The sequence below is a fragment of the Pteropus medius genome, unplaced genomic scaffold (assembly GCF_902729225.1).
Source record: "Pteropus medius unplaced genomic scaffold, Ma_sr-lr_union100, whole genome shotgun sequence".
Classification (NCBI taxonomy): Eukaryota; Metazoa; Chordata; class Mammalia; order Chiroptera; family Pteropodidae; genus Pteropus; species Pteropus medius.
Window position 1 is genome coordinate 24,566,928 of NW_024342471.1, and position 27,381 is coordinate 24,594,308.

At 50.9% G+C, this 27,381-nt stretch overlaps 1 protein-coding gene across 1 annotated transcript in view; it reads left to right on the forward strand.

The window, feature by feature from the left end:
• Positions 1-19,220, forward strand: part of VAPB (VAMP associated protein B and C) — a 46,329-nt gene extending 27,109 nt beyond the window's left edge. Inside the window, exons 3-6 of the mRNA XM_039864699.1 lie at positions 9,742-9,845; positions 13,166-13,246; positions 14,950-15,126; positions 17,771-19,220. Coding sequence (XP_039720633.1) covers positions 9,742-9,845; positions 13,166-13,246; positions 14,950-15,126; positions 17,771-17,929 — 521 coding nt within the window. The 3' untranslated portion in view covers positions 17,930-19,220. The remainder of the gene's footprint in view (positions 1-9,741; positions 9,846-13,165; positions 13,247-14,949; positions 15,127-17,770) is intronic.
• The last annotated feature ends 8,161 nt before the right edge of the window (positions 19,221-27,381 follow it).

The following is a 27,381-nucleotide window of genomic DNA, read 5'->3' on the forward strand; positions in this document are numbered from 1 at the left end:
GTGACGAGTGTGTTATTTCTCTCCCATTTCTGAGAACCCCTGAGATGTGCTAGCTGTTAGGGAAGGTTATAAATCATTCTTTCAGGGAGAGGGGCGGGAAGGGACGAAAAGGAAAGGAGGGTGGGATGATACCCACCCAGGGAACTGGCCAGAGAGACCGAGGTTTCGAGGGCACGCAAACCAAGAATGCGACGCGGAGACTTTTTCGCTGTCAGATGTCTTTCAGACACGCCCTGCGAAGCTCTTACCAGCTTTAGATTAGCCTTATATTTGAGGGACCTTAACATTTGTCAAAAGTCCAGACTCTGACCTTTCATGTTGTTTTCTTCAGAAAATGGCAAATCACTTATTGGGTCCTTAAAAAAAAAAAATCCTTTGTTTTATAAACTTAGGTGGTAAAAGTAATGGTTGGAAACAGACATAGCCCACACTTCGTGTGTCAGTAGATGAAAGTGTGGGCATCTGGTCACTCAAGTATTTGAGTCCTTTTCTTTGCCCTTTACCGAGGTTCTCGTCTCGTCCTTACAGTGGCCCCTTCTGGGACCTGTGCCTGTTGGTCGAGGCAGTGCGGTAGGTGAGCGGATGCAAGGTGCCTTTCGTTTGTGTTCAGAGGCCCAGAATGCCGTGGTTTTGGCTGCTTGCTCCCTGATACACACCACCTACTAGAGATGGCTTTGAATTATTCAAATCTGGACCTCAGCAAAATAGGCACACTTACATGGAGATTGGAGGAGAGGAGATTGGATTTTTTTCCCTCCTGAGATTCTAAATGCAAAGAAAATAGGACTTTCTGAATTAATGAATTGTTTGAAGCAGTGGGGGGTCTCCTCATTCGTTCTAGCTTTACAAAATTAAATCTATTTTCTGAACTGTTTGGTGGGAAAATATTTTTAAGGTAGATAATTTCTGAAAATGTCTTTGTCGTAAGCTGTTAGTGGTTGTGAATTTTTTTTTGATGCCGCAGTTTAATAATGAGGGAGTTTTCCATTAATATTCCAAACCACGTTTGCCAGCGGATACAGCAGGTGAAGTGGTGGAATTATGGGCCCATCAGAGATACTTACGCTTCCTGTAATATGATACTAAGTTTAATATTTTTATAACCGTCACTGAATTCTCATTTCACAAAAGTAGTAAGCACGCTTCCATTTGCAGTGCAGTTATGCACGTTGGCTGCCTGTGCACCAAGAAGATTAGAAACGCAGAACATCTGTGTCCTGTGGGGGCGTTGAGAAGAGTCATCAGAGACACTGGTATTTAGGTGCAGGTGCCTTTCCTAAGTGTGCGCTGGAGACCAAACATGGAATTGAGACAAATACCAGCCTTCCAGTGTCCGAATCTGTATTTTAAACTAAAATTCAGAGAATCAAAGAGCAATATTCATTCCTGACATAGAGCCCTTTTCAGCACTTACTTCAATCACATTTAAAGCATGAGCTTCTTCCAGTAAAATCCGGAGAACCGACAGTGAATATCAGCAACTCTTCGTGGATGGAAACATTGGTCAGTTAATGTAATTGGGTAGTATGGCAGTCGGCAGTTAATGCTTTGAAGATATTGCTGGCTCAGCTTCATGGAGCCGCTTGCTTGCTGTGGACCAGCCAGCCTCAGGCTGCGCATTTGGGTGATTTGCACCGGAGCACAAGCGCCCTGCAAGGAGGAAGTCAGGCTCTCTTCTGCCGAGCGCTGACAGGTGCGAGCTAAATTCGGAGGGTTTGGGTGTCTTCACAGCGACATTCTTCTTCGTTTGACCATTTGCTTCGGAACTGAAGTCTGATCAGCGAAACCTTTTTATAAATGGTTTTCGCGAACCAGGTTTAATATTCTCAGATCAGAACAGCTCACATTCATACTTAAGAGATGTCTTTCTTTTTTTCACCACATGAGATTCTGTTTTTTAAAGGAAATGACCAACAAAATTTCAGCATAATTGTGCTTTTAAAGATTTTTAAAAGTTTACCGTAACATTTACATTTTTTAAGAATTGTTTCACTTTTTATGAGTATGACACAATTTGTTTCTTCTTTACATTTTCAAAGACCAGCAGGACTAATCTAGTGCGTTCGGAGCACCTCATTTAGCTGAAGGCAGCTTCAGCTGCACGATGTGACTGAGAAGCAAACACTAAGCAAAACGTTGGGGCGCCAAAGTCATGTTCTTACCGTCATTACAGCCCTTCCAGATCTGTACACTTGAGCTCCTCAGTCTCCACGCTCCTGTTTGCTCTTACTTCAGCTCACCGTGAAGCAGTCACAGGCCAGAATGAGAAGAAAGGGCTACGGAAGGTGGCCACAGGGGCAGGCCGGACAGGAGCGCTCAGAGGTAACAGGGACCCGGAGTGCCTGGAGCGCCCCGGTAGACCCGTCTCCGGATTCCAGCTGCCCAGCCCTGCGAGGCCCGGCTCGCCGGCCTTACTGCGCTGGGATGCAGCGTGTCTGTGGCACGACACGAGCGTGAGCAGGAAAAAGCCGAGTGTGTTCCATTGTGAAGTTTTGGGAGACGGAAATGCTTTGGAGTTTTGTAAAAAGATGTACATTTTTAAAAAATATTTGTAAAAAAGAGTGAATGAGTCTTGTTCTTTGGCCAGTGCCTACATCTGGGCACACTTCATCTTCCAGTGATGCTGGGGTCTGTTTGTACTAGTCTCCGCGTGAATAAATTAATCAGACTATATGAGGAGTTCTTTATCTAGGACGGGCCATGCCGAGCTGGAAAATCCTCTGGCGAACACAAAGACAGTTCAGTGTTAACTTATCTATAAATAGGTAAAATCAGTTATTTACCAGCTAGACGTGTAGTTCCATCCACAGGTCCCTAAATAGGCCGAGGTCCAGGAAAGTGGTGATGTTTTCAACATCTTGAGAATCCTAAAGGAATCAATCAATTTACTCATGATAATGGTACACAGTTTAACCAAAATGTTGAGTCGCTTTGCTTTAGGCTAGAATCGTATTGCCTCGTTGTGGTAGCGGTAGTTATCCTAAGCTGATCAAAGCTCTGGTCTCTGATCCGTTTTAAATAGTAGAGCAGCAGTTTCGTTATTAGCCCGTAAACGCAGCGTGGTAGAAAACCGCCTTCGACATCCAGGCTGTAGGAAAGGCAGGAGGCGACGGGGCGAGGACAGTGGTGAGAAGACTGGACACCATGCCCTAGACCGCGGGGAGGAGAGCGAGCGCCTGTGCGGAGCGGGAGAGGCGAGCTGGCTGGTCGAGGGTTCGGGGTTTCCTCTTCTCTGTGCGGCCTCACTGTGCGTGTTGGGAGAGAAGGAGCACACCCGTCACCCAGTGCAAACCTCAGGTTAGTACCCAGAACGTGAGGTAGCAGCACCCGAAGTCCCGGTCTGGCTCTGACTGGGAAGAAAAGGCAGACGTGTCGGAGGGAGCTTAGGAGTCTTCGTAGGAGACACTGTCCACCGGTTGCATGAGGCCCCATGATAAGAACAGGGTGTGAAGTGGCAGCTCCCGTAGGAGCTGTGGTGTCAGGACGGGTCGTGTAGCCTCCAGGTGTGGTCCCTGGACCAGCAGCGCCAGTGTCTGCTGGGGACATGTTAGAAATACGTGTTCTCAACCCCACCCCAGACCTGTCGAATCAGAAACGCTGGAGGTGGGGTCCGGTCACGTGCAAGCACTCCATGTGATTCTGATGCATGCCGAAGCTTGAGACCCCCGCCTGCCAGAGTTGTAGGGTAATCCCTGATGGTCTGTTGAGATCTGAGTGGGGCAGGGGTCCAGAAGGGACAAGCCAGGTAGGGTCAACATAAGAGGAGACTTTGGCAATGACGAGGGGACACCCTGGGTCTGGGGTGTAGCCGGCGCAGTGTTCACACCGGGCAGGCCAGCAAGGGACCTGTTGTTGGGTCACCCCAGGAAGTCTGAGGAGAACCAGACTGTGACGAGTTGAACTGATTGGCTTTTACATGGGCAATGGGCTTTTTGGTAGGAGGTTTTTGATCTGAGGAATATCACGATGACGAATAGGGTGTTTAGGGGGATATTGCATTTGTAAGAGTTTAGGAGACTTGGTTGGGAGAGAAACTGAGACGAGCTCCTTGCTGGAGAATCGGTATGTCAGTGGAGGCTTGGGCCGAGACCGTGGTCATCTAAAGTGAGGAGAGAGAAACATTTTGAAGAGAAGAGTGAGATTAAAAGTAATAATAAAATGTGCACTGTGGTGCTTATTAGACTTTTATTCATTAGCTCTTTATCGTCATGACGCAAATGAAAATGATCTGCGACCTGTTTGGGTTCCCGTAGGCACTTTGATGCCGCATCTAATCATGTCATCTCTCCGAGGGCGCTGTGTGTGTGGTGTGTGGTGTGTGCGTGTGGGTGGTGTGTGTGTGTGTTTGTGTGTGTGTGAAGTAGCATGTAGTCTGCATTTCTTCTCTTCTGGTCTTATCGATCCAGTGTTTATGACTCCAAAAGCCCTTTCTGATCGAGATCCCACCTTTGCGATCTGTGACACAGTGGACATCGCGTCAGGAAGGGTTAACGTCGCCGAGTGGTGACCGGTGTCCAGGCTGTCTCTTGGTAACAGGCTTCTTTTAAAGTAGTATCAGCAGATACATCTTAAAAGCAGGCTAGATGGTTCACTTAAGAGGGTTTGATCATCAGTGTCTCTGGTATTCAAGTGGAATAAGTTAAGTTAATGGGAAGCTTTCTTGTAGCCTGTCATGGGAAAAGCACATAATTTCTGTCACAGTCTGCATGTGCGGAGCTGACAGAACGAACGATTAGCAGCGTTTATCCCGCCGTGTCCTCATGAAGCTCCAGCTGACAGGGCACAGCAAATTGAATTTGACACGGAATGGGAGTAGCTGAGAAATACAAACTTTTTGGGATGAGTAGGGGGCCACATTAAATAGGGTGTGGACATGGAGGCATAGCCAGGGTTCGTGAAGTTCCACCAGGTCTGGGTGGCCGCTCGACCTCTGTGGTCACTCTCCCTGGCTGTTCGGGAGCCCGGAGGGGAGGGGAGCTGGTAGGTGGCAGACCCCTTCCTCTCCACGTGCAGCTGACGGCAAGGGGAGAGTCGCTGCAGCGGGGGAGTGGCGAGCGCCCGCCTCACACCCTGAGCTTTCTGGGGGTCCCCCAGCGGGCCGCGACGTGCACTGACGGGTCACCTTCAGCTCTTGCCAGCCTCACTAGCATCGGGCAGCCACGTTGGCCCTTCACAGATGCCCGCCCTCGCAGCGTACCTGCTGGCCTGGCTGTCCCCAGTGCTCCTCCTGGTGACTGGTGCCCACCCTGACCCACTTCTTCGTGTGCTTACACTCGTGTTTAATCCAGCGGTCTGAACGTCACAGTCCTCCAGACCCATGCTGTGACGACTGGCAGGTGGGACGCTGTAGGCCTGGAGCTGTGCCTGTGATGGCATCTGTGAGGCCCACGGCAGTATGGGTCTCAGACAGCACCCTTCTGCAGACGGGGAGCAAGCCCCCGCAAGGTGGTTGGCTTAGAGGAACCGCAGCCCCCTCCCTGTAGGGGACACCTGTGCACGCACATGTGCTTCCGATTCCACCAGAGGCCCCGATACGTACCGAACTCAAAGCTCGGTTCGTGTGAGGCTGCCTTGTCCTCTCTCTCAGACTGCAGTTCCTCCCACGCGGGGCACTGCATAAAGCTGCCAGGCCTTGCCACGATACTTGACCAGATCATTTTCCTACCGTGGGCCTGCGGGACGGCTTGGTGTGGAGTAGGGTGTCCGGACACTTCAGTCTCAGGACCCCTTTACACGCTTAAAAATTGAAGACCCAAAGCACTTTTGTGTTTGTAGTTTGTATCAATAGTTGTCATATTACAGATTAAACCGAGAAATCTAAAAAGGATTAATTTATTACATAATCACATTAATAAATCAGTTACATGCTAGCAATAACATTTTTAATGAAAAGCAACATTTCAAAAAATATACTAAGACTGGCATTGACACGTTTTGCCGTCTCTTCAACGCCTGGCTTTGTAGAAGACAAGCTGGACTTTCCACCTGCATTTGCATTTCGCCTGCTATAAGGTGTTGTTTTGTTTCGGTGAATGAATATGAAGGAAAACCACTTTACCACAGATGTGTATTTGGAAAAGGGATGAGTATTTTAAATAGCTTTCCCAGACCATTATGGGCATTATTCTTTGACACTACACCAAAACTTGCCAAGTGGTACTTTCTTAAATCAGTACAGTGTGGAATCTGAAACCATGTCAGTGACGCGTGTGGGCTTCGTTTCACCGAATGCACTGGCCTCTCTCGCACTTTGAGTGCATTTTGTGGTATTGTTAGCTGAGTCTTGCAGGTCTCCCAAATGTTGACATATTTCTTTACATAATATCAAAAAATCACAGTTGTTGTTATTTCCACCGATCTCATCGGAAAAAGTCTTTAAGTCTTTGAGAAACTTTGAAGCTCTTGGTGACAGATATGTTTTCCAAGATTCTGAATTTTGCTTGAAAGCCTGGATTTTACGAGTTGCTTTCCTTGCACCGATAGACTTCGTTCACTTTAGAGAAGACATCTGCCACACGCCCGGCTCTCAATAACCGTAGTTTCTCTGTTGGTTGTTCTTTCAAGTTAATGGTGTTTCACGAGAAAGTGTCCCATTCAGCTCACAAGCCAAACAATTGCACGGTGCTTTTCCCAAGAGGGCAGAAATGCTTCATGTGTACTTGCTGTTTTACGGTACAGTGCTAAGATGTGCTGTCACACGTTGAATTTAGCAAAATGATTAATTTTCATTGAGGACATTCTTAAGTGAACTTGGCCTTTGTAAAAAAGCAAACACTGAGAGGGTGGCAGAGACGCGAGCACTGCAGGGCCACACCTGCTCTGTGCTCGGGGGCGAGCGGTTTCCCTCCCCATAGCTCTCGTGTCAGCATTGCCGGATGGCAGCACAGGGTAAAAGGCATGTAGTGTCTTGGTATTATCATGACCGCAGTTTCGACTTAATGGATCACCTGATGGAGGTCCCTCGGGTTTGTGGGTGATGCTTTGAGAACCTGTGGTGTGGGTGGCTGACTCTGGAGGCAAAGCCAGTATGGAGCACGGACGGGCTCCATCATTTCATGTGCTGGCCTTGGGACCTGAGTGAGGCCACTTAGCCTTTCTAAGCCCTGCCTTCTCGTCTGGGAAATGAAGACATGGGCTTCTTTAATGGATTCTTTGAGGACCGAATGGGAGAACTAATGATATACGCGCCTTCTGTGGTACCTAGTGCGTCATAGGTGCTGGTAAAGGTCGTTTTGCTTTCCTTCTTGGGACGTTGGTTCTAGCCAAGCAGAGGTCTCTTGGCTTTTCTTTCTCACTTGCTCTGCTTCGAAGGGAGAGAAGACTGGGAAGGGAGCAGCAGAGCTTCCTAGGGCTGTTTACCTGGGGAGATCTCAGGTCATCTGGACCCATTAGTTCTCTATGTAGGACCCAGTGTAGTTTGAGCCAAAGACCCAACTCCTCTGAAAATTAGCAGTGTCTCGTTGCTTTCATCTTCTGGGCGTCTTCACAGGGCTCTTCACAGACAGTCCTGGTTCCACCGCAGAGCCCGCCAGGGTGGAGGACTCGGGGCCTTTCCCAGCCGGGAGAGCGGGGTCTCAAGGATGAGGCAGTCGTTGCACTGGAGCTGTGCCCTGCCGGAGGTCTCAGCGTAGTGTGGAATGAAGTTTGCTTCTTTCCCATGCTAAGGAATACTAGAGCATGGTTTTCTTACAGCCAAGCAAAACCTGAAATTCTCAAAACCCAATTCACTTTAATTTTTAAAAATGAACATTAATCTGACAGTAGTTTGAAGAGTATGACCCAACTCGAAAAAGGCTTGGCAGTCCCTGTCTAAGAAAGATCGAGTGTGTGTGAAGACATCGGCTCCTTAGTTAATCACACGTCATCTTCCTTACTGCAGTCTGGGGGTTGGGGGGACACTGGGAATTTAGCTTTCAGAAGACGAGTTCATGGCTTTGACCTGCTGGTTGAGGTCAAGTGTCACGGCCAGGAGTGTCATGCTGTCCCGGCTGACTGGGGGAGAGAGCCCCTGCCCGCCTAGCAGTGCCCAAGGAAGACTCGTCTGCACTGCAGGCCCAGAGCTGCTTTTCCAGGAGAGAAGATGCCTTTACACCCGCAGGGATGCATTCCAAGTGGAGCGGCCCTGTGTTTTCAGTGACCTTTTGTTCTCTCTGCTGATGGTCACACTTGGGATTTTGGGTACTTAGACTAAATATTCTTATGTTAGTAATCTTTATTGGTAGCTAGACTCTGCCCTGGATTTTAAAAAGGTTTGCACATTTATTAATTTCTTCCTTGCAAGGTCGTCTGTAGCTCAGCACTCAGATGGGTGACATGGGCACCAGAGCGTCCTGGGCAGCTGCGGACCCTGAAGCATTTAAGTCCGATGCACTGTAGAGTTTAATACTGTCGCTGTTCCCCAAATCAGAAGGATTCCTGCACTCCCCGGATGAGTGAGGGGTGTTTGTATTTCTAATCTCTGTCATGCGTGGTTCTGTAAGACGTGCGATGGTGGACTTGGGGTGCGGGATGTGAACCCATCTCACATTGGAGTGACCGATGTGGCAGAAGAGGCGCTGGGCTGCACTTGGCCCTTTGTCTTCCTAACATTGTGATCTTGAGCGAGTCACTTTACCTTGTGCTCCGGAGTCTTAGGACACATGCCCTTTACCTGCTGCAGGGTTGGTTCATTGTGAGGCTTCAGAGCGGGGACCTGGGAAGCCCTAAGTGAGGTTCAAAGGCAGGAGGATGCTGAGGAGTGGCCAGAGGAAAGGCTGGATGCCCTGCAGCTGGCGAAGGACGGGGTCGGCTCCCCTCAGACCGCCTGCGTCTGCGAGCACGCTCCTCCGTGGCGTGACCTCTGCGCTTCAGCGTCTCATCTGACAGTCGTCACCAGCGTGGCATCCGCAGCAGCGCCTGCCCCCCGAGGGTTACCCAAGGTCATAAGTGGCCTCGAGCACAGAGCCAGGAAGCTGGGAGTCCACCTTGGCCTTGCCACGGCCACGGCCACGGCCAGGGCCGCAGGAGGCTTCCCCATGCAGATGTGTCATGCTTCAGGAGACTGAGCTGGAGGGGCGGTGTGGCCAAAGCTTCGTAGCAGTGCCGTATTTTAAAGCAGCTGTCACCTAGCGGGTAGGTCCTGAGGAAGCCAGTCAGGGCTGGCAGGCGCTTCACTTGGTGCCAGAAGTAGGGTTCACCCAGGGGGGTCACAATGCGAGCTTCCTCTGGGTTCTTAGGGCGAAAAAGGGGCTGTAAGCTGGTGGCATTTCTCCATGCTGTGAGTGTGCTGGTTGTGAAAATTTTATAACATTTTACTGACAGCCTTGTATTTCAAGCATTACCTTGATCACCTTGGTGTGGGAAATGGGACAGAGACGCAGCAGCAGCTCCTGACACCCCTTGGGTTATCGCACTGTGGTTCCTGAAGAGCGGAGCAAGCGAGTGGCGTTGCTGCCCGGTTTTCCCATTCTGCACGGCCGGTGGGAGGCGCCCGCCTCACGGGGCAGGAGCGAGCTGAGGCCGAGGACTCCGAAGACCTGGGTCCCTGCTGGTTGACCTTGGGCAGGTCCCTTCACTTTCTCAGTTTGAGACCTGAAGAGTGGAGAGGCTGGTCCCCTTGTCCCGCTCACTTCAGTGGGGTGTCGCGAGGCTCAGACAGAGAACCCTGCTTAGCTAATTGCCTTACAACCGAAATACAAATGTTAACACGTGGCTGCTGGTAACCAAGCTCTGACCCTCCTAATGAAATATTTTCTTTCTCAGTGATGTTACAGCCTTTCGATTATGATCCCAATGAGAAAAGTAAACACAAGTTTATGGTTCTGTCTATGTTTGCGCCAACTGACACTTCTGATATGGAAGCAGTAGTAAGTACTGAATGCTTATTTTTTTTCAGTAATTAAAAAAAATGATCAGGTACAGAATTGTGGGTGCATGCGTTTCAAAATGTGTCACATTTGTTATTAAAGGGGAATGGTGTTTCCAAAAAGGTTTGACTTTCACTTTCTTTATGGTTTTTCTGAAACTTTGATTTTAACATTTTATGTAACTTTCCAGAATACTGTCTTTTCGGACTCTTCTATCTCAGTTCGCTTCAGCAGTCCCTTGCTCTGACGGATTATATCTTGAATGGTTTGAGGTTCTCTTTACCCCCCATCCTGCATCCCACAGAAAAGGGTGCTGTTCCCTGTGGGGGACGTTTTTTACCACATCCTTCCTGTCCCCCAGACCAAGAGGGGTGTGAGAGTTGAATACTAAGTGTCCTTCAGCCCTTAAAAGGTTTTTTTTTTTGGCTTGGTTGTGGTAAGCATGATTTTTTTTTTCTTTTTTTTCTTTAGATTCTCTTTTATTTTTTTTTTCCTGCTTAAATACATGTTTAACTCTGTCTCCGATTTTGGTAAAATTAAGATGACTTCATTTTCATAAAATAAATAAGCGAAACCACATTATTGATTTTTCTGGAAAAAGATTATAGTGGAAGTTCCAAAGTGCGCTTTTTCCACGTTTGACTAAATCAGGAGGCGTCCCGGTGCCTTGAGTTGAATCACAATATATGGATCAACTCTGCAGTCCACAGTGCCAGCCGGGACAGATTGCCTGGTCCTCGCCGCGTGGCGGAGGAAGGCAGGAAGGCCTCCGTGTTTGCATCCCTGTCCAGCTCGCTTGCCGGCCCAGGCCAAGAGACTGAAGTCATCCAAGGAATGCCTGCGAGTTTGAGTGGCTGTCACTCACGCCGCGCTGTGGTTTTTTTCTGTCCGCGTTTTACACTGAGGTGTGTCGCACGCACAGCCCACCTCTGTGTCCCAGTGACCCCACACGGCCTTTCCTTTGAGTCTTGGAAAACTAGCCATTTTCATGGATGTTTAACTGTTTTGGGCCAGGAAATGAAGGGTAAGTCAGTTGTTTTGGGTTTGTGAGAGATCAGCAATAGTAAGCCATCTTCCTTTTCACAAGAACAATTATTGAGGCATTTACTGCTTTCCCTTTTATTTCCTAGAACATGATGTGTCATTATTCCATTTTATTTTTATTTTTATTTTTTTCCCTTTCATTTTAAATTTGTGTGATCGAGGAAATGTATGGCACACACAGACGTGGCATATCGAAGCACATGCCCCGTTTGGCTTCTGCATGGCTTATGGAGAGAGCATGGGCTTGGGGGTCTTGGGTGTGGAGCTGAGTTCTGCCTTTTACTAAGGTTGTGGCCTTGGACAGTTTTCACTAACTCTCGAGGATTTGGTCACCTGTAAAAAGAAGATAAAAACCCGATCCGCACGGAGGTGTGGGATGAAATGTGCTCAGTGAGGAGCACCTGGCACAGTGCCTGGGTCGCTCTGAGTGCTCCCATGGGCCGGGCACTCTGTGCGTGACGGCCAGCCTCACTTCCTTGTGTGATAATTTTCATAACAGTTTAAAATTTTCATATATAATGTCCATTGTAGAATTTTTGGAAATATAAAAATGAGCAAAAATAAAGCTAAAAGTTATCTGTAAGTTGTTTGTACTTGACCTAACCAAGTTGATGAATGAGCACCTTGAGCTTATTTAATGAAAAAATTTTTTTAAATTTTGATATAAAGTTGAAAAAAATCGTACAGCGATCACTTATATAATCTTTACCTAGATGCATCATTGAGCATTTTGCCACAGTCTGCTCCATATCTGTCACAAACCTTTTTTACTGAACCACATCGCCGTGAGATGCAGACTTCATGACACGCCCCCTAAACCTTTCAGAACGAGCACAGTCTCTCATGTAGCCTCAGCCCCGTTCTCGCAGCCGAGGGAATGAACACTAATTTAATATCCCTAACAGAAAAAGCCATGTGTGGAGTTTTCCAGTTGTTCATAAAATGGCCTTTGGTTCTTATTCTGGGAGAATACCTTCGACTTTTTTTTTTTTTGTTTTCATGACTTGGACTTTTTTAGAGTCCAGGCCAGTTGACTTGTTAAATGTCCCACATTCTAGACATCCAGTTTTTTTCCTCGTGATTAAATTCAGATTCAGTGTTTTTTTGGCAAGAACATTCCATAGGTGATGTCATATGTGCATCATATCAGAAGACATTTAATGCTGGTTGTCTTCTGTTGGTGACACTGAGTTTGATTACTTAGGATGGTGACTGCCAGCTGTGTCGAGTATCGAGGCACATTTGCCCCTTGCGGTTAATAGGTAATCTGTGATCATCTTGAGTACATCGAGTACTCGGAGACCACGTGAACATCCCGCTCGCCAGCCAGCGTTCACCCAGTGGTTTTAGCAGCCAGCGATGATCCTTGCCCGATGCACTTCTGACCCTCGCACGCAGGCACACGTACACTCGGGAGTGTGTGGAGGAGCAGACTTCAAATGCTGTTGGTAGCTTCTCCACCTAATGTTCTGTAGCTTTTCCCCATGTCATGAAATGCTCTCGGTATCACTGAATGGCATGTGGTTCTGTTGGCTGGATCTGCCGTGATCCAGTCCTCTGTTGGATGTATTTGATGTTTCCCATTTTTGGCTCTTGGTACCTGTGTTGCTCTAGCTGCCTCCTGCATGGTCCTGGGGTGCGGGTAGGGCACATGTTCCTGTCCAAATTATAACCTTCCTCCTGTGCTGGCCTGCAGTTCTCAGAACACCTTGAATCCCCAGCCTCCACTGCCAAAAGGAGGGGCACACCAGGAGTGCATCCCCCCAGAACATGGAGTTAGCCAGGAGGCTGCCCGCAGCAGCAGACGGGCAGTGGGGGCGGCCACCGGGTGCTCGTTGGTAGCGAGACCACGCCCAGGGCGCATGGCGGACTCTCCCTGCGGGGGGTGTGCCCAGAAGCATGGGTTTACGTTTTTAAAGGGAGCCGGAGCTACCTCCGACTGTCCAGATGGGACTTGGAAGGGCCCTCGTTCAGCGGTGGTCCTCGCTGTCACTGTTGCGTGCATCCCGCAGACTGGCGGCAGCAGGAGCACGGGCTGGCGTTGAGTCAGGCAGCAAGACCGGGGTTTGCGAAATGTAATAAATATTCAGGAACGCTGGTGTGTTTAATCTTGTCATGTTGAAAATATTGAAATCTCAGCAGACTTAAGTTCTTTATTTGATATACATCAGGCCTTTCTCATTAAGGCTATTTTTCTGAAATTGTCAGCTATAGGCAGAAAATTATTCTTCTGGCAGCTTTATAATATCCTGATTATTAAATTTAAATTGTTTTAGTGGAAGGAGGCAAAACCGGAAGACCTTATGGATTCAAAACTTAGATGTGTGTTTGAATTGCCAGCAGAAAATGATAAACCAGTAAGTATGCTTATAGTTAACAATAATTGAATGTTGCAAGCTGATACTTATTTGCATACCACCCCCTGCAAAACCAAGATTTAAGTTGGCAAATTATTTTCCTCCTTCTGATGTACAAAGAGAAAAATAAGCTGAAGTCAACAAATAAGTGTGCCATTATGAAGTCAGCCTGTGAAAAGCTGCAGACAGACGACTCGTGAAATAACTTGTCCCCCTGCAGAGGCCAGCCTGCCGCCCTGGGAGGGTCGGGGTCCCGAAGGGCGCCTTTGCCCTGTCAGCGGGGCGAGCCTCGAGCAGGGCGTAATTGGCCATTTATCGTGGTGCTCGGCAGGTCGGTGGTAAGCGCGCAGGTTCTGCTCTTTTACAAAGTGCTGCCGGCGGTTTTCCTTCTGCCCTCGGTCAGAAGCGCCTGTGCCACCTACTCCCACCTCCCCCTTTGGTCACAGCCCGCGCTTACAGTAGCGTTTCTGCATCTGGGCCCATGCCCTGCTGGGGGCTGTCCCAGGCCTTGTATGATGCCTGGCCTCACCCACTGGAGACTGGTGGCGCCCCCTGCTATGACAACCAAAACTGTCTCCGGACATGGCTAGTCATGGCCCCTGTCAAGAGTCACCTGCTATGCTGCCACCTGAGGGCAGGGGGCGGGGCGGGGTGAGGAAGTAACTTCCTCCGCGCTAGCTGCTCCTTCTTCTACACGTAAAGCCCAGGGGCCAGCCCGTCATGGCCTCACTTGTGACAGAAGACTGTATCTGAAATGCCAGTGCGGACCTTCCTTCAGCCTGGTTGGAAACTCACATTGCACTGAAGATACAGTGCGGGACGCAGGCGGCATGCTAACTGGCTGGGCCGTTTGCAGTGGAGCTGGGAGGTCACTGCGCTGCGGACATGTGCTGTGGTTTTCGGCACTGTCCGTGTGTGTCAGGACTGCTTAGTCTCGTCCCTCCGCTCAGGGACAGTGCCAGCACTCCCCTGGCTCCCCGCGGTGGGACTTGCTTCGTGGGCAGGGCCTGGCCTTTCGGGCCTCACCCTCCTCATCTGGAGGACAGAGGGCAGAGCCAGAAGAGCGGCTGAGCCGTGAGCCCTGCAGCACTCCCGAGTGCCTGCACGGCCACCCCGTGCTGACTGTGTCCAGCCCGTCCCAGGCGGTGTCACAGCACAGAAACACGTCCTCGCAGCAGAAGTGGGGGGGGGCGTGGTGGAGCTTCCCCAGACCGAAACATCGCAGACGCTGAGCTTGTCTCACCTTCAGCCCAGCTTCAAAGCTCTAAATGGGTGAAATAAATCACCCTCTGGGTCCTCGCAGGTCTCCTGCCCCTGCCCAGCCAGTGTGTGGGAGGTGGGGAGCTGAGGTCTTCGTGGTGACTGTAATTTGTGGCTAATAATTCCTGAGCTTCCACAGTTACAGTATGCTAATTTTGCTCGGCAGGAATTTGGTAGTACAATGTGCAAGCCCTTTTGTCTTTCTTTGAAGTATTAGTATCAGCCAAACTTCATTATTTGCCCTCATCCATAATTTCTGGGGCCCAGTTGCTTTAGATTATTAAGATATGAGATAAAGTGATCCATTTAAAAAACAAATGACTTATTACAGTGTGGTCGAAATGCTACCACGTGTAGTGTGTCCGGCGAACTACTTTACTTTGCATAAAAAGTCCTTTATTACATAGTTGGTGACACTTGGGCTTTCATTTATTTCTGAACAGCATGATGTAGAAATAAATAAAATTATATCCACAACTGCATCAAAGACAGAAACACCAACGATGTCTAAGTCTCTGAGCTCTTCTTTGGACGATGCCGAAATTAAGAAGGTGATGGAGGAGTGTCAGAGGCTGCAGAGCGAAGTGCAGAGGCTGCGGGAGGAGAGCAAGCAGCTCAAGGTAACGGCCTTGGTTCCCATGGCCCGCGGAGGGCACAGGCTCCCCTGGGGTCCGGGCGGGGAACTTGACAAGCCCCGAATCTGTAGAGTTGCTTCAAATGTGTGCATTTTTCTCCCAGGGAGAAATGGCATAGCTTTCAGCAGGTTCTCACAAGGGTCCTTGAACACCCCCAGCCCCCGGTCAACAACCTGTGTCCCTTGAGCCGGTTTCTCAACTCTTTACAGTCTTGTCCCCGTTTTAAAAACACACACAAACAACAAACCGCATCCTCCATTAATTTTAATAGATTTGAGACTAAAAGTCAAGCAGCGGTGGTTGTCCGAAATCCACATTTTCAAAGCCCCGCTCCATCCCTGCTGGTTGAGAATCTTTCTCTAGAGGGTAAATGCTGACCTGTACTGTTTTAACACAGGCGTAATTCTGACTTCCGAAGTTCCTAAGCAGGTGTGGGCAGAGAGGGTTCTCCTCAGACTGTGGACGTGTTGGAGGGTGGAGGTGGGGAGTCGCCAGGTGTGGGGGGGCTGCGGAAGGAGAGACCGGAGGGGTCTCCAGCGAGCGGGCCAGTGGCGCAGGGAGGCGGAGAGGAGGCCTGTGGTGCTGTGGAATCCCCAGTCAGACTTGAGCTAGCGCCGAATCGGTTGGTCACAGCATCTCCTGGACGTCCTTTCGCGAGGCACGTCTAAGGCGCCCTCCAGCTTTAAGCGCCCATCTGCTTCAAACACGGTATTGAAGAGAACGTGTCTGATCCTCTGATCGTAGGAACTTCTGTCGCAGCTTAAATCGAGGCTGATCTGTTCTCTGCATCTTGACCATGCCACCCAACCGTATAATGAATAGGTTTTCTCTCTCTGGCCGGCGTCTCACCAGGTGCACGTGGCGAGTTCGTTTCGGCAGACCGTTCCATCTTTCATGCTCACGGGGTGGTCGTGTCGGGGAGCCGACTGGGAGGTGGCATCGTCTTTCTCACCGTCTTCATTTGCCTCATTCAGTAACTTCTTTCAGTAGGGAGTAAATTATGAAGCTGACACTTTACTTTTTGGCTAAAAATCTAAGAGATGCCTAAAGCTTCTTCTTGAGTGTATTTCTTTTCAGAAACAGAGTTCTGTGCCGTTTAAAGTGATAAATAGGTAGAAATAGCTTCTATATAAACCCAATAAAATAAATGCTGTATTTTGCTGTGCCCATTTTTTTTGAAGTTAATCGAATAACACTAGTCATTTATCACTGTGCAGCAATATTGGCCATGCCCCATGAGCAGAATATCTTTAAAATATTATCAGACCAATCTTGACACTGGAAGATTCTTTATCCTGCCAAACACCGATTTCTTGTTTTGTGTCGTTTCATCCCTTTGCTTGGCCAGCACGTTTCCTGAGGCCCTGCCGCGCACCCGCAGCGTGGGTGCAGATGCAGCAGCCCTGCCCTTGAGGAGCCTCGCTGACAGGGGCTGCAGGGGAGCGGGACACACCGACAGGGAGTGCCAGCCGATGGGGAGAGGTCCCGCAGAGGTGGCCACAAGTCCCGTGGAGCGTCCGCCTGCTGTCCCCAGGCCCTCCTAGGCTGGGGCGGACTGAAGGGCTCGGCGGAGAAGGAGAGGAAGTGCGGCTCGTGGGGGTTGGGGGCTGAGTAGGGGCTCAGCAGCCCCTACCCAGAGGCCGAGCGCCAGGTGTGGGCCCAGGTGTGGGCCCGGACAGGACAGTGAGCGGCACAGCCTGTTCCGGTGGAGCAGAGAAGGAGGCGGTTCCCGTCCCTTACACGGCTGTGCCCTTGGGGGGGGACATGTTGGAAAAAGAATGTTGCTCCTGTGGTGGGACATCCGTGTATTAAGTAGAAAATATCTGAGATTTATGTGTCAAGTTCAGCCACATTTTAATATTTCAAATGTCATCTTTGAATATTGAAAATCCAGCCGTCTACATGTAACTTGTCAAATAACCAAGTATGTACAGAGCTCCACGTATGAAAGCTCCCAGGCCCCCCACTTCTCAGTTTGGTGAATTTTGTATTCATGCCTGGGGAGATGCCCATCATTTCACAAATGTGGCGACTTGGTTAGGGAAGCCTGTTCCCTGGGGCGAGGGGGACAGAGGGGCAGCCAGGAGGCGTGGGCAGAACGGTGGGTGGGCCGGGCTGCACCCCAGAGCCTTCCTTGCCTCATGGGGAACCAGGGAGTGCCCCGCTCACATCCGTGCTATGAAATGGTAACTGGCAGCATCGTTTAGGATGGATGGAAGAGAAGAGGGACTTCTGGCAATACGTTTTTTTTTTTTAATTTTTGTTTTTTGACCAGAGTTGACATTCACTGTTATTTCATATTAGTTTCATAGTGTTCGACATTCATATAATTTATGGTTCCCTGATGGCCTGGGCCCCAGGCACCACGCGCAGTCATCACAGCATTGACGGTCGTCCCTCCGCTGCACTTCACGTCGCGGGGGCCGTTTTCTCACTGCCAGTGCGCACTCCGCAGTCCTGGCAGTGTCTCTTAGTGGCCGCAGGCCAGTCCCCTCAGAGGCTTCCAGATGAGGAAGTCGGACTGTATCGTAGGCCTGGGCCTGGGTGTGAAAGCCCAGCCGCCACGCGGGGCCGCGGACCCCCTGCTGGGGCGTTGGGCTGCCTTTGACTTGTGCACTTGCTCCCGCAGGAGGACGCTGGGCTTCGGAGGAGGAGGACGGCGCAGAGCAGCAGCCCCGGCCCCGCAGTGGCCCTGGCCGGCAAGGAGGACGGCCCCAGCGCCCGGCTTCTCGCCCTGGTGGTCCTGTTCTTCATCGTCGGCGTCATCGTGGGGAAGGTCGCCTTGTAAGAGGCCGCAGGCGAAGGGCGGCCGGTCGGATGGACGGGTCCGCCATGTCGTGGGATCTAAATTTATCATAGCCGTGTATGAAAAGAAATCAGTGTATGATGACATCTCACAGGTCTTGCCTTTAAATTGCCCCTCCCTGTGCGTGCGCGCGCGTGCGCACCTGCTCACACACAAATATAACATAATGTAACGATCTCTTAGAAAGTTAAAAATGTATAGCGAATGATTGGGGGAAAAGAATGATCTCTATTAATGACAAGGGAAATCATGATTAAGTGACAATGCCATGTCGTAAATGTCATTTTAAACATTTGTAGCCTCGGTACATGTTGCTGGATTACCTCTCTTAAAACACGACACTCTGCCTTGCCTGTGGTGCTGGCCCTCGGGGAGCTGGGGCCCAGCGGTGGGGGGTGCTGTCACCTCCCACAGTGGTCCCCGTGCTGCCGCTCACTCCCCAGGCCGCTTCTCCATGCTCGGCCCGGGCCGTCTGTCCCTTGGGACCGACGAGCAGAGTCAGAAGCCAAAAAGAACCGTCCCGTGGCAGCGTCCGGCGTGCTCGTCAGGAGCGGGAGGCCTATGACTGACCCAGCACTTTGGAAGTGAAGTCGATGCTTTGTTCTCTTAAAGGGACCAAGCTAAATCGCCGTTGGTTCACGTAGTGAGATTGAACTGTTCCTCAGAGATGTCGAATGCACATTTAACTTATTTAATGTATTTCATCTCATGTTTTCTTATTGTCACAAGGTTATAATTAATGCCGTGGCCTAAGAATCACCCGTGCTGCCTAATGCCGGTGGGTGAAGCAGGCGTCGCTGCTGGAGGGCCGTGGGCCCCTCCGTCGCTGGGGAGGTGTGGCTGATCTGGATGGTGGGGAACAGCTGCCGGGAAGTGTTTTTCTGTGTAAATAGATAACAGCTACCGTAGGGAGGGCAGTTTTCAGTAGTGACAGTCAGCTCTTTTTAGCGGGGGAGAGTCGCTGGTCTTCCACATTCTTTCCCCGCCCGCCCTCAGCCACCATGCACACTCCCAGCACACGCGCCCCGAGTCTGGTCCCGGCCTTGCCCGTGCGGCCCTCGCCGGGGGTCAGGGCGAGCGAGGCGGGTGGCAGAGTGGCGAGGGGAGAGGGAACCAGCCGGCTGGGTGGGGGGCGGAGGGAGACTCCAGACGCTCCATCCAGCAGTAACGGAGTTCGACTGTGGGTTAATTTTATGACGTGAAAGACCAATCCAATTGTTTGACTATGTAGCATCTTAAAAAGAAAAAAAATAAAGCCCCAGAATTAAGAGTTCCTTTGTCATTTTCTCACATTTGCTATATGGTGGTGGGGGGGAATTGTTATTTTTGTCATCATCATCGTTTTGTCACAGGATGGTCGGTTTCACGGCGCGCCCTGTCACCGACAACATGCATGTGTGTTTGATCACTTCGATACGCAGCTTCAGCCGAGAGCATGGAAACGAAACTGCTGAGGACCCTGAGCGGCAGCCGCCCCTGCGCTTCCGCTCCCTGGCCCTTCCGTCCACGCACAGGCCTTTCCCGTGCCGGGCCACGCAGGCAGGACGAGCGCGAGGCAGGCCGAGCGTGGCTCCACTGTGGGGCGGGTTTCGAGAGACAAATTTATCGCAAGGAGTCAGTTCTTAGAAGCCGCCCACACTGCGCCACATTCCCCCTGAGCCTGGCGGGGGCAGTGTGGCCTAGGGTGTGGCTCTGGTGATCCCGGCGTGGCCAGGGGCCGGGAGGTGAAGCCTGCTGGCCTTAGTCGCTTCCTGTCTTCGCGGAGAGTGCACATCCGAGCACTCACGGGCGTGCTGGCGGGGCTGGTGCTCGGCCGCACGCCCCTCGCTCACATCGCACCGAGCCTGCAGACGCGTGGGCTGCCCAGGTGTAAACGAGTCTCCGGTAGTTTCCAGGTAGATCCAGGTACTGAGGAAAAGGAGCAGTAGGGCAGCTGTGAGGCGTGCGCCCTCTGCCGCTGACCGCTGACCGTCCATGCGCGGACGGCTCGTCCAGGCACAGGAGCTGCAAAGCACTGACCTTTCTAGAGCGCCTGGTGGTTAGGAGGGCTGCACAGTCCCCCTTCTCTAGAGCAGGGTCCGCGAGCCGCGAGGACAGGGCCATGGCCACGTGTGCCGAGAAAGCTTCCTTCGTGAAAAAGCTGCTGGGATTTGGCCCGAGAGGCTGGAGTTGGCCGGTGCCTGCGCTAGAGCGAAGCCCGGCCGCCCCTGCTTGCATCTTTGAACTCGATCTGCTGTCCTGAGCACAGCCGGGAGCCGCTTTCCAGCTTCTCAGAGGGCGTGGGCCTTTGTTTGCAGCTAAAAATCAAAATTCAGAATCCAAAATTGTCTTCTTTCTAACTAAACATCCTGTGAAATCTCTTCCCTCTCAGGGGTCAGGACTCGGTGAACACGTTAGTTCGTGGCTGTTTGACCGAGTGGCAGAAGGGAACTCCCCAGGGAGGGGAGGTGGACCATGGCTGGACAGTGGGACGTTCTGTCGGTCAGCCAGGTCAGTGAGGGATGTGTCAGGAGCGGCTGTGTGTAGAGCAGGCGTCACTAAGCTTCAGGGGCACTCAGAGTGTCACGGACACTCAAGGTCTCGAACCTGGAGGAGCACATGCGTTCTGGGGGCTTTTCTGGAAGGACTGAAGAGGGGGAAATGAGTAAGGCCACAAGGTGGTACGCATCCTGCCATGTGCTCCCTCTGTCCTGCGTGGCATCACGGGTAAATGCACAGGGCGAGCGAGGCTGGAGCTGGTTAGGGCGCCGGCCGCATCCCCGCCGCCTCGGGCACTGGCTCCCGGGTGCCTTTGAGAGTGGTGCCCTTGCATAAGAGATGGCCCCTCCACCTCGCAGATGCCGCGATGCGGGCAGTCCAGAGGCCAGTCCATGTGTCCTGGTCGAGTTTTTAAATGGATGGTTTAAGCTCCCTCGCATGACACAATGCCTCTTAGAGACGGCAAGCAGGCTGTGTTATTTGTAGGTGTGAGGACCTTGCTTTAATTTTTTTCTCCCACTTTGCATGTTTTCCCTCTCTACTTTTCTAAATTGCTGGCCCCAGCAGTGATAAATACGGATAAGATCAAAATTGGTTTTTACCAGTGGACAGTTTATGCCTAGAGAGACAGCTTATACCTACATGACACAGAAGTGGGGAAATGAGGCATCTCCAGTGACCCGTGAGAACCCAAACGCTTTCAGACGAATCCCAGGAACAGAATTGCTATCGAAAGCTATCGGTGCCGGACTCGTGGGCTGTGTTGAGTCAGATACAGCTGAATGCAGATACAGCTCAGAGCTAAATGGCTTCTCAGATTAATCTGAAAACAAGCTCTGTGTGTGCGTGTGCGTGTGTGTGTGTGTAACATGGACCATATGTAAGGACACATTTTTCAAATGTGCCTGTGTTTTTTGCACACACACATCTTTATATTTGCAAACTCAGAATCCGTGCCGAAATATAATGCCATTTGTCATATTTAATTCCTTCACTAAAAGAACTGAGCCATTTACAAGTTTTCGATTCTGGTTTGTTGGTGAAATCCTTGGTTTGGAAGAGAAAAGGAAGGAGAGAGATGGGACTTGGGCCGCACAGTCGCCTCAAATCCTCGAATACCAGCCCCCGCGACCCTTGGGTGAAGGGGTGGCCCCTTCCCCTGCCGGCCGTGGCGGTTCGCTGAGGGGCCTCGCTGGGGCCGCGGGTCCCGGAGTGGCTTCCCTGGCCCCTCGCTGTTGAGCCCACCGGGCTAGAAGAGGAGGAGCTAAGCAAGACTGGACCGGTCACTAGTCAGCTCTGAGGGGTCCCACCCCAGTGAGCTGGGCTGTGGTCACTGGCGCTGGAAGTGGGCGCTTCAAAAGCCCAGCAGACGTAGTCGGGCCTGCACGGTCCCCTGAGGAGTAGCAGGGCGGCTCCGGCCCACGTCACCCAGATCCAGTCAGACCCATGGGGACCCCACGTGCAGTGGAACCCGCAGACTTCCTGCCTGATTGCTTTTTAAAACCCTTCCTCAGGGCTGCTGTGATAGGAACCTTTTAGAAAAGGTTGCGGTTGTCACGGAGCTGTCCCTCCCCCGTGCGTTTCCGGTGCGTTCGCTCGGGGAACTTGGTCTTCACGCCAACTGCGGCCGAGGGCAGAGGGCTGTGTTTTGCACGTGAGCAAATGAAGCCTCCGGGAGGCTCGGTTGGGCAACTTTTGAGAACCTCTCGTCTGGCAGGAAACCAGTCCCCGTGAAGCCTGCCACAAGGGCCTGGGTCACTAACTATGACCTTTTCAGCTGCAGAAACCACTCAGGTGACAGTGAGAAAGCCAAGGTGAACTGACCGCTTACTGACCAAGCTACACAGGTGTGTTTGCCAGCCCCATACCTTACGCAGTTTAAGTGGAGCATCTGAATCAGGACTCTCATTCAGATGCTCCTCCTCCTTCCTGAGACAACACACTTGCGACACTGACGAAGTGTACATTTTCCATCTGCCTGTTGCCTCGGGTCCCGGCCTGCTGGGTTTGGGGCTCCCAGCCCGCCTGAGCGGTGAGTGCTTGCTGCAGAGGCCTTATGTAACTTGTGAATTACAGGTGCAGCCAGGGCCAGTCATTAGAATGGGCGTCACAGAGGTGGCCTGCCGAGGCTTAGAAATAGCCGAGCTTCTGGCCTTGGCCCTGTTGCTGAATTAGGTTGCATTCCTCAAGGAAATGATCGAAGGGAGCGGGGAATAGCAGACCCAGATCAGGAGCCTCTGCCGAGCGGCATACTGAGAAGACTGTGAACGTGGATGTCCAGTGAGACTCACAACGCTTTAACTCATCCAGTCCCTTGGCCACACACTTAGCACACCAGGCTCAGCCTCCAAGAACATGATTTGGGGTGCATGAGGCCGCCCACCCCCAGACCTCCCCTTTGAGGGGTGTTTTTAGCTCTTTCTATGCCACTGACAAGGGTTCGTTTTAATTATTTTAATCATCCCAGGGGTATTTTGAAAAATTCAGTAGAAGATGTGAACACACACGAACAGTCATGCATCGTAGCTGAGGGGAATGGTGCAGGCGGGTGAGAGGTTGTCTCGATTAATATAATTACTTCAGATTTTCTTCTCAATGGAATTCGTTAGAGAACGTCAGCATCGGATCTGTAGAAAAGGAAGAAAACGCTGGCGACAAAAACATAACTATTATCTAACTTGCCACAAATATTTGCAATTATGATGCGTTGGAATGCTGCCACGATATGGATTGCTTTGACTAAAAGGTGTCAGTTGAATAAAACAGTACTGTGGGATGATCGTTTTCTGCTGCTAGATAAATGCTCACGTTTATTTTTAAACCAGGAAACATCGGTTCTGTGACAATGCCCTATTACAATTACTTGGTTATGCCACAGGGTGGATGTGTATTAATCATTGGCTCATGGGTGTGTGCGCAGTGCTGATGCCCGCTCGCTGTCCCGAGAACCCACTTGCCTTCTGATGAGCGGCCAGAGCCCGGCCCGAGAGCCCAGTCTCCCTGGCACCCAGAGCCGGGTCCGGCAGCAGCAGAACAGGTGCCCGTTTTGGGTTTTCCGTCAGTAAACAACTAGGGGCGACAGATCAGATATCTTAACACGATTTCATTAAGGCTTAGTGCTAACAAGGATGCCTCGCCTTTTGTGATCGTAACGGATGACAAATTAGCGTGCTTGTTCCTCACACTGACTTGATGTTTTCACGCCTTTCCGCATAACACCAAAAGGTCTGGTTCTTTTTATGAACTGTTTATCTGTGTTCCTATCTTTCGGAGTTTAGAAGCAAACTAAATTCAGCTGTTACCCTCTAGCGCAGCATTCATTTAAAAATAAATGTATTTTCCATTGACGCTTTTACTTGGAGTCAGAGGTCAGAATTTATTGTCTGTAATCCTGAGACCGTGTATACAAGAACTGCTTCTTGCTTTTCATTATTCACTCACCCATTTAGCCAGCATTTACCAGTTGCCCTTGTCTGAGTTACATACTGTCTGAGATGCTGAGAGATTAATCCACGGGAGGGATTGTGTTTCTGTGGTTTTCCTTCGTAAGCAGAAAGGTGATTCACACTTATACGGAGAGAGAAAAATGCAAAATAGATTTGGCTCTCATTTCTGTTGCCAGCGTTTCCTTTTCAGAGACGATTTATAAAATGACTGCCATTTGGAACTTCCTGTAAGAAATGCAAAACGATCAATTTAAATGTTTCCTTCACCTCCTCGCTCCTCTTTGAGTAAAGAAGTCGTTTTAGTAACGCGTGCTGTTCCTACCCCGCTTTACGTCTTTCTTTCTGTCTCGAAAAAGATCTCTGCGGTGTGTTTTCACTCCGACTTCGGTGTACGTTAACATTTTGAGAACGGAGTATTTTAAGAGATGTCTTAGAGTGCTTCAGTTTGCATCATTTTTCTTTGACGCGTTTTAAGTTGCATTTCCTGTTTCGACATGGAATTCACATAAAAAGTGTGTGCAGGAGAGAGTTCTTCACCGCTGTGCACGCAGTACCCGCCCTGTCTGGTTATCTGATATGTAAGCAGTTCATGGTTTTATGGCTGACTACACTTCCCGGAGGGAGGGAGATGTGTTTCTGCAGCGTCCAGCTCAAAAGAGACATTCAGAGCATGTTCTCACACGTCCGTATCAGCCTGACGAAACCTGACCTGCCCAGGCATAAACTTTTGTACTAGCTGCCTCCGTATTATGTTCAATAAATTCTGTGTTCTCAATGTATTTAAAGGATGCTTCAGTGTAAAATTATTTTGAATGGATGGTTAAGAGCATTTAGATACGCTTTAGAGAATGTGCTAGAGCCAGCCCATCCCTCTAATTTCACTGCTGCTTAGGGACATAAAATTGCTTTAAATGAAAAAATCACTGATATCTTGTGCCAGAAAACAGACGTAAGGGATGACTTAGGTCAGCTTCCTTATTTTGCTGGTGGGAAACTTCTGCCCAGAGAGTCCTGGCTGTGGGGCCAGGCCTGCATCCCTAGCTTTCCTGTTGGGGGAGGCACGTGTCATTGTTCTGCAGGGTCCCCACTGCTGTCTGTTTGCTTCTATTAATGCTGCAAGGTCTCGGGTGGGGTGGGGGTGGGGGTGGGGTGGGGGGCAGCGGCCCCTGTCTTGAGCCATGGTTGATGCGTCTCCATCGTACACTATTACCTTGTTAAAACAGTAATGAAAACACGTTAGCTCCTTTCAGTATAGCACTGCGTGCGTGCGGTGTGACCGCAGGCAGGACCAGCAGACAGACAGCCCCAGGCAGCTCGCTTCCCGCCCCAAACCCGCTTCGGTCTCCAGAGACGCCTGGATTTCCTAGATCTTTTTGACTCTTTCTCGAGATCCTCTCTGCACGTGTGAGTGTGTGTGTCAATGTGAGTGTGTGGAGTGTGTGAGAGTGTGAGAGTATGTGTGAGTGTGTCAATGTGGTGTGTATCAATGTGTGAGTATGTGTGAGTGAGTGTGTCAATGTGTGAGAGAGGTGAGTGTGTGTGAGTGAGTGTCATGTGTGAGAGTGTGAGTGTGAGTGAGTGTGTAACCGATGTGTGAGTGTGTGAGTGAGTGTGAGTGTGTGTCAATGTGTGGAGAGGTGTGTGTGTCAACGAGCATGTGAGAGTGTGTATGAGTGTGTGTGAGTGTGTGAGTGTGAGTGTGTGTGTGCACAGCCCTCGTGTCTTACACGCGAGGAGCAGCACGCAGTACCCGCCCTGTCGTGTGTCGCGTTTTGACTTTGGGATGCATCTCGGAGACCATTTCATGCCCACGTACCGTCTTAGTGGCCCCGTGGCTGTCCTCCCAGTGACGTGCTGATAGCTTAGTGAGCCGGCCCTCTCCTGAGGTGCATTTAAGTAGTTTCTAGTCTCGTTGCTACAGACAGTGACGGCGCACACCCCTGGGAATGAGCGAGCACGTCGTAGGACAGCCCCTAGAAGGGGGATGGTGAGTCGCAGGGGGCCTGCGTTTAAAGCGCTGTCAGCTGACCTCCACATCGTCCCCAAGGAGGACGCGCCCACTCCTGGTCCCAGCACCGCCCGCCGCCCCGCCTTCCGGCACGTCACGTTGTCAACCTTTCGGATTTTTGTTCATCTCAAAAGTGCACGTGCTTTCTTAGTTTTAATTCTTGGCGTGAGGTCGAGCGGCTGTTCAGACGTGTAAAGGCCACATGCACAGCCACAAAGGCCAGGATGGAAGCCAGGTGACAGGAAGTAAAGGCCGGCCACGCCGGGGGCTGGTGGCAGCAGCGAGGGGGACGTAGGGGCCCGCGCTACAGGTGCGGCCCGGGCCCTCCACACCTCATGAATGGGGAGACGTGGCGAAGGGTGTGGGAGCGACGGGCGGGGATGCACAGCCCCGCACCCGCGACCTCGCTCTTGCTCTCGTCTGCGCACACGGTGTCACACTTGCGTCCCCGGGGCCCTCTGGCCATGGTGCTCACGGGACGCAGAGGACGGGGCAAGTGTCAACATCGTGCGCCGTGGGGGGCTTCTGCAGGAGGGACCGAAGATGGTGGTCGTCTTTACCGGGTTAAAATCCACGCTGCAAATTCGAAGCGCGTTCTCGACAGCGGAGGGGCTGCTCGCGAGGAGCCAGGGCGCCGGGCACCAGCAGACCGGGCGCGACCGGGCCGGGAGGGGCGACGCCTCCCGGCGAAAATGGCACTGGGGAGTCCGGGCAGCCTCTTTTTCAAGTCCACCTTCTGTTTCTCTTTCCTCAGCCATGTTTCGCTGCTCAGATCACTTCAGAGAAGAAGAAGAAGAATAGTAAAAATTTGGAGAAACACAAAGTCAGCATGATGGGCTTTTTGAAAAATGTACCTTTATGCCACTTCAAAAATGTCAGGAAAATGTGAACAGAAGGGAGGAAGCCCTTTAAAGTCAAGCCAAGAGCCACTGCTAAATTGTGTCCCCTTCCTTGCGGTCACGTTGCTACGGTGTGACTCCAAAACACAGTATTTTCCATGAGTAACGATAAAACCTTCTGAGCGCACCTGTACCTGTGCAAGGACGGGCTGGTGGCCCAGGGCAGGGCCCCCCCATTGTCACATTTGGGGCATTTTCTCCGGCGTTTCCCTCAGTCTCGGTGACAATGAACCCAATTTGCGCAGACTCTCAAATGCTCTCTTGTCCCGTTAGCCTGTCCCAGAGATCCGGCAGCCCCAAAACTCTGTCACCGCTGACCCCAGAGTGTCTGAAACCTCTCTTAACAGCAGTCCGCCCTTTGCAGGACCGAAAACTATTTGAGAGACAGGGGTGTGTGTGTGTGTGTGTGTGTGTGTGTGTGTGTGTGGTGGGAGGGGCTAGGTTTTGTTATTGCTGGATTTGGTTTTACGTTTAATTTTTTTTTTTACCAAAGCATGGTATAGAAAAGCAAACCACAGTTGACCCTTGACCAGTGCGGGGTTAGGGACACTGAGCCCTGTGCAGTTGAAAATCTGTGTGTCATTTTTGTCTCCCCCCAAAACC